This window comes from Physeter macrocephalus, chromosome 13 (genome assembly GCF_002837175.3).
Source record: "Physeter macrocephalus isolate SW-GA chromosome 13, ASM283717v5, whole genome shotgun sequence".
In the NCBI taxonomy this organism is placed as follows: Eukaryota; Metazoa; Chordata; class Mammalia; order Artiodactyla; family Physeteridae; genus Physeter; species Physeter macrocephalus.
The window spans coordinates 16,666,126-16,672,620 of record NC_041226.1 but is presented as its reverse complement, the minus strand read 5'-3'; the positions used below and the strand labels follow the sequence as shown (position 1 = coordinate 16,672,620).

The 6,495-nt window shown below is 39.1% G+C and overlaps 1 protein-coding gene and 1 long non-coding RNA gene across 5 annotated transcripts in view; one reads left to right on the top strand and one right to left on the bottom strand.

Moving 5' to 3' along the window:
• The window catches only part of WDFY2 (WD repeat and FYVE domain containing 2), a 166,995-nt gene that overhangs the window by 117,607 nt on the left and 42,893 nt on the right, over positions 1-6,495 (top strand). For all 4 annotated transcript variants that reach the window (XM_007105217.4, XM_007105216.4, XM_055089501.1 and 1 more), the window contains one exon: positions 2,608-2,662. In XM_007105217.4, the coding sequence (XP_007105279.1) occupies positions 2,608-2,662 (55 nt within the window). The remainder of the gene's footprint in view (positions 1-2,607; positions 2,663-6,495) is intronic.
• Positions 1,269-5,738, bottom strand: LOC114487482 (uncharacterized). The gene is made up of 3 exons (XR_003682614.1): positions 5,684-5,738; positions 2,309-2,366; positions 1,269-1,317 (listed from the first exon to the last, which is right to left on the bottom strand). It is a non-coding gene; the product is annotated as an uncharacterized lncRNA (long non-coding RNA).

Here is a 6,495-nt window from a genome sequence, read left to right as displayed (position 1 = left end):
TACCAAATTCATTGATTAGCTCTAGTAGTTTTCTGGTAGCATCTTTAGGATTCTGTATGTATAGTATCATGTCATCTGCAAACAGTGACAGCTTTACTTCTTCTTTTCTGATTTGGTTTCCTTTTACTTCTTTTTCTTTTCTGATTGCTGTGGCTAAAACTTCCAAAACTATGTTGAATAATGGCAGTGAGAGTAGGCAACTTTGTCTTGTTCCTGATCTTAGAGGAAATGGTTTCAGTTTTTCACCATTGAGAGCGATGTTGGCTGTGGGTTCATGTGATACTTTTTAATAAGGAAAACTGGAAGCAGTGTAAACATTTGTCAATAGAAGGACATTACAAAACATCCTATGCAGTCATTTGAAAGATTGAAGTTGATAATTATGTACTCATAGGGAATGATGTGCATGATTTGTTACCAGAAAAAAGTATTGTTAAATGATATTAATATTTTGTTTTATTATTCCAGTTATACTTTCCATAATAATTATCTCTGAGAAATGGTATCATAAGAGACTTTTTAGTATTTATGTCTTACAATTCCTAGAATAGCATATTGTTGCTTTGATCAAAAAAGTAATAATGAAAATAAATGCTGGCAATTTCCCATGCTTTCTCCATGATTATGTATCTATTTTCATAGGAAAAACAAATGAACAAAAAATTAAGTTTACCTATGCAGTGAACTGGTAATTGTATTGTGTATGTGTATGTTAACCCTAAGCACAGATCTACAAGTTGTTTTATTTTATACCCTGCCTGTTTCCAAAAGGAATTAATGTACCTTTTCCCCAAGCTAAAGAACCAGTTCAGTATATTCAAAATAGCATATGCAGTAGATGAACTCAGTAAACACTTGCTCAAATAACAATCGTCTTTAAGAAATTTGTTTTGTGTGTTTGTTAGGAAATTTGGGGCCCTCTAAAGTATGGGGCCCAGGGTTGAGCTACTCTTGCTAGGGATTTAGGGTGGTATCGAACCATTGCTCAGACACATGCGTGGCTTCTTACCCACACTCTAAGCTCCTTATGGGAAAACAACTTGACTTCTTTAAAAATTAGTCTTCTCTCTTCAATTGTGAGTCTAGCTCTTCAGAAACGAGAAATGAATATAGTACCGCTCCTTGAAGGAATAATGATACGAATTTTAAAAGTGACAAGTTGAATAATGTTATTACTGAGACAATCATGGTGAAGAAAATCCATTTGTAGATAAGCTTCTTAAGGAGGGCTGGGATGGAAAAGCAGACACCCAGAGGAGCTTTGTTACCGCGTTCATTCTCTCGCATCACCTTGTGCTTTATTTAACTTTGTGGCATCTATCACAAAAACAGTATAATTATTTACTTCTGAAAAATCACACAAACTATATGAACTCAGTAAATACCCAGATAGCAAGTCACGAGTCTGTGTGTCTTTCCTCCCACCACCTTTCTTGAAGTCATCAAGGAGAAATTCTGGAAGCCTCCAAATGTTTTGAAAAGACTCATTGTTCTGTTTTTTGTTTTTTGTTTTTTTGCGGTACACGGGCCTCTCACTGTTGTGGCCTCTCCCGTTGCGGAGCACAGGCTCCGGACGCGCAGGCTCAGCGGCCACGGCTCACGGGCCCAGCCGCTCCGCGGCATGTGGGAACTTCCCGGACCGGGGCACGAACCCGTGTCCCCTGCATCGGCAGGCGGACTCTCAACCACTGCACCGCCAGGGAAGCCCGCATTGTTCTGTTTTTAAGTTCAGATAAAGGCATCAATGTATTACACTTCTCAGCTTTCCTTATATTTGACAGCCTACTGTTTAAGACTATATGGGCATTTTGCATTTGAAAGAAGGTAAGGGACTCAAAACCTGGCTGGGGCTTATAAACACTTGGTTGGCTTCTACATATAGGTCATTGTATGTGCTTAGGTGAAGCATGCAAACATACTCACACACAAAGTCACCTCCTATGTGTCCTCACAAAGAGTACACACAATGTGTTATATAGAAACTGATATTTTTGAGTACATTTGACAGCCAAACTAACCTCGTCAGATTGGGAGATACCTTTTACATGTCCATTTTTTCACTATTTGTTGACTACCTACTGTACCAAAGCACTGTGCCAGGTGCCGTAGGGATATAGGGATGAGTAAGATGCAGCCTTGAGAAGCTTGTTGTACCAGGAAATAAGCTACTGTTATTAGAAACAGAATCTTTAAAATAGCTCATTTATTTCCCTAGTAGAGGATTGCCATCCATTTGCTCACTGGCCAGAGCCTTGCAAAATTTCAGTTGTGGCACCACAGAGAGAAAAGTAATTTGAATTGCACTTACCTTCAACGTTGACCAGGATCAAGACTTTGAACTTGATCCAGTTTTCTTCTCATGTATACTTGAAAAAAAAAAAAAAATCAACTTCAGAGTTATAAGGTAAAAACTATGATAATTGCATTGGATTGTAATTATGATTGTCACTTTTAAAGAGGTACAGAAAATGTTGAGTTGATTGGCAAAATATTAATTTTAGATATAATTCTGTGATGATGTTTGCTTCATACAATCCGGTTTTACCAAAATATATTTATTCACTTAAAGAATTTCTTTTTGCTTAATATGTTTCTTCTCTTTTGCAGGAGTTTCTTTTATCAGAAGATTATAACAAGATGACTCCTGTGAAAAACTATCAAGGTAGGAACGAGAGCAGTATTTTCATTGTCTTAGACTGTGAAATGTTTCTCAATGGCTTCCACTGCCACTAGAGAGGACTTAACTTTACAGTGGTCAGCAGGAACAAAACAGCACCCCTTTGTGGTGAATATTATCCCCGTTTTTGAATTAAGAAGCAGAGGCCCAAAGAGATTGGGCGTGTGGTCTTGTAGCTGGTAAAGTGTGAAGCCAGAACAGGTCAGTGTGACTCCAGAACGCACAGCCTTTGTCCTTTGTCTGCCCGCTCCACCCCACTGCCTGGAAACCCTGCGGCAGACTTGGAGAGTGGGGTCCAGGGTTGGCTTTCCGTGGAGCTCATTTCATTTTGGGGTAGATATTTTAAAAGGCTGCAAGTGTTCATATTGTCTAAGGGAAGGAATTCAGGTTTTATTGTGTCTTCAACATTGGCAGTGTACTGTAAGCCCTTTATATAGTATAGATCAGGAGCAGTTTTCACTGAGGATTTTTTTTCATCCAGGCCAATGTCAGGGGTCAGAACATTAGAGGTAGACGTCATTTCACTTAGACGTCATTTCATCCAAATCTCGTGACCTCATTCATGATCATCCAGCCTCTCCTCTGATACCCTCCAAAGACATAGCAGCCCCTCCTGATTTTGGAAAATTCTAAGCATTGAGTTCTTTATTTCTAGATTTTGAGCCAAAATTCATTTCCCTATGGGTTTACTCTTTAATTTTTTTTCACATATCACTTATCCAGTATTTACTGAGTACCTATTGTGTTCCAATAACTGAGAATTATAATAGTGAACAAGACATGCATAGTATCTATGCATCCCCCATGAAAATAGATGCAAAAAAATCTACACAAAATTTCAGCAGATCAAATTCAGCAATATATAAAAAGGTAAATACATCACAACCAAGTGAGGTTTATTCCCAAAAGAAATGAAAGCGGGGACAGATATTTTTATACCCTTATGCATAGCAGCATTATTCACAAGAGCCAAAAAGTGGAAACAACCTAAATGTTCATGTATGAATGAATGGATAAACAAAATGTAGTATATCAATACAGCGAATTCTTATTTGTCCATAAAAAGGGAATGAAGTACTGATACCTGCTACAACGTGGATGAATCTTGACAACATGCTAAGTGAAAGAAACTAGACACAAAAAACCATACATTGTATGATTACAGTTATATGAAATGTCAAGAATAGAAGAATCCATAGAGACAGAAAGTAAATTAGTGGTTACCCAGGGATGGGGAAGGGGGAATTGGGGGTATGGGTTTCTTTTTGAGGTGATGGAACTGTGCTGGAAATAGTACATTTTCTATGATGATCGCACAACATTGTGAATATACTAAAGATCAGTGAATTATTCACTCTTAACATGGTTTAAATGGTGAATTTTATATTATGTGAACTTTATCTCAATTAACATTTTTTAAAAGGTCAGTGATACCAAAACCAGACAAAGACATTACAAGAAAGGAAAACAACAACCCAATATCTCTCATGAGCTTAGATGTAAAAATCTTCAAAACAATACTAGCAAATCCAAACAATGTATGAAAAGAATTATATACAATGACCAAGTGCGGTTTATTCCAGATATGCAAAGCTGGTTCAACGTTTGAAAATCAGTGTAATCCATCACATCAAAAGACTAAAGAAGAAAAATCATATGATCATATTAGTTGATGCAGAAGAAGCATTTGATAAAATCTGACACCCATTCATGATAAAAACTCTCAGCAAATTACAAATAGAGGGGAACTTCCTCAACTTGAGAGAGAAACATCTATAAAAAACCATAGCTAACATCATACAGTTGACCCTTGAATAATTCAGGGGTAAAGGGTATCAATCCTCCCCACAGTGGATAATCCATGTATAATTTATAGTCGGGCCTCTGTATCCGCGGTTCCTCAGTATCGCGGTTCCTCCGTATCGCGGTTCCTCCACCTCTGCGGATTCAACCAACCTCGGATCGTGTAGTACTGTAGTATTTACTGTTGAAAAACATCTGCGTATAAGTGGACCCACGCGGTTCAAATGTGCATTGTTCAAGAGTCAGCTGTACTTAATTGTGAGAAACTGGATGCTTCCTCCCTAAGATCAAGATCATGGCTCCTATTTAAGAAGTACAGCCAGGCTTCAAGCCCAGGTTCCTGAAGCTTAACAATACGTATGTATCTTCAAAGGGTTTCTTTTCGAATAAGAGAATTCTGTCACCTTAGAAAGATTATGTGCTTTGAGTTTTAGGGTTTGTTTTTTGTTTGTTTTTTGTTTGTCTTTTCAGTAGTCATAGGCAGCCTGACAGAGAAAGAGAACCAACTTTGGCAGAGAGACTAGGGTTTTAACTCTAGCCTCATCACTCATTGATTATGTAGCTTTGAGCAAGTCATGTAACATTTTTGAGCCTCTGTCTCCTCCTCTGGCAGCTCAGAGGGCTGTAAACCCCCTTATCTTCTGGGCTACTGTCATCCCCTTGGACTTATAAAGTAACAGAAAGAAGATCAAAGGCCCCTTCATGAGAAAAGGCAGCGAAGCGCTGGGGACCGCTTTCTGCCTGCAACAGACGTGGGTACAGTTGAAAGTGAACCATTAGAGAGTTCGCTTTTATTCCACCATTGGTGGAACTTAAATTGGGCATTTGATGACACAGACATGACAAGATCTTCAGAAGTTTCTCCAGGAAGTCCCATCTTTTAGTTTAAGACAACGTTTTGATCTTGATGGTGGCCAGTTCTCTGAAAGGCAGATACTGTGTAGAGATGTTAACAGTATTATTGTTTCCATACCCCTTCTAAATCCCTTTAGATTCTCCAAGCGTCAAATATCGGATTTTAAAACATCAGGCATTTGGTGAAATGTCTGTCCCGGAGGTATTCACTATGGTTCTGACTGTGTTGTTTGTTAGCCAGTCTAGAAGCGTCATCTTGGCAAGGCTGTGTTGTGTCTGTAAAAGGAGGAAACCACCCAGCTTTGCAGAGTCATTACAATGACTAAGTGAGACAATATCTTTAAGTACCTGGCAATTGTTAGACACTCAGAAGTTGGCAGTGATGCTGTTATTGCTGATAGAGCTGCATTGATCCATCCATGTCCAGTCCTATTTTCATGATCCAAATGGGAAGCTGATGTCTTCTCTGTCACCTCGTCACGCACAGGATGAGTCTCCTCTTGCCCACCAGGCTGCCAGCTCCTGGGCACAGAGCCCAGTGGGTCCAAGTTCCAGGATATCAATCTTTGTTTATTCCAGTCAGCTCTGTTCAGTGGCCGTGGACCCCCTATACCTCTCCCTCTGGAATTGTGTAAGAGGAAGAAAGCGAATATTTTACTGATTTCATTTGGTAGTTGAGAAGCCATGAGACCTTGGCCAAACTACGCAACTCGATTGTGCCTCGGTTTGCCCACATGTAAAATAGGGAGATGGAGTAGATGACATGAATCGTTCTTCTAACTCTGAAATTGTGTGATGCAGTACTTCCGTGATGGTGTTGTCCTTGTATAAGCAGCCCTGGGAAATTTGCTCTCATTATCTCATTATGTGTGCTTGACGTAAGGGATATTTCATTCTTTTTTATATGGCACTTGGGAATAATTCCGCCCTCCTCTCCAAGCTCCAAGCATTTGATTTCTCACAGAAAATTCATCTAGAACTTTGTTGTGGGTTTAAAAGCCAGCCTTCATCAAAAGGAGAACAGTAATGCTCTTTGCTTTTTTTAAAGCTTAAATAAACAGACACCAGTGAATTTATTAGCAGAACATTGTTCCTAATGTGTTTCGTAGTCACACTGATCTGCCTTTCTCTAGTCCAGCAGTTCTAACATGTCTGAGAGA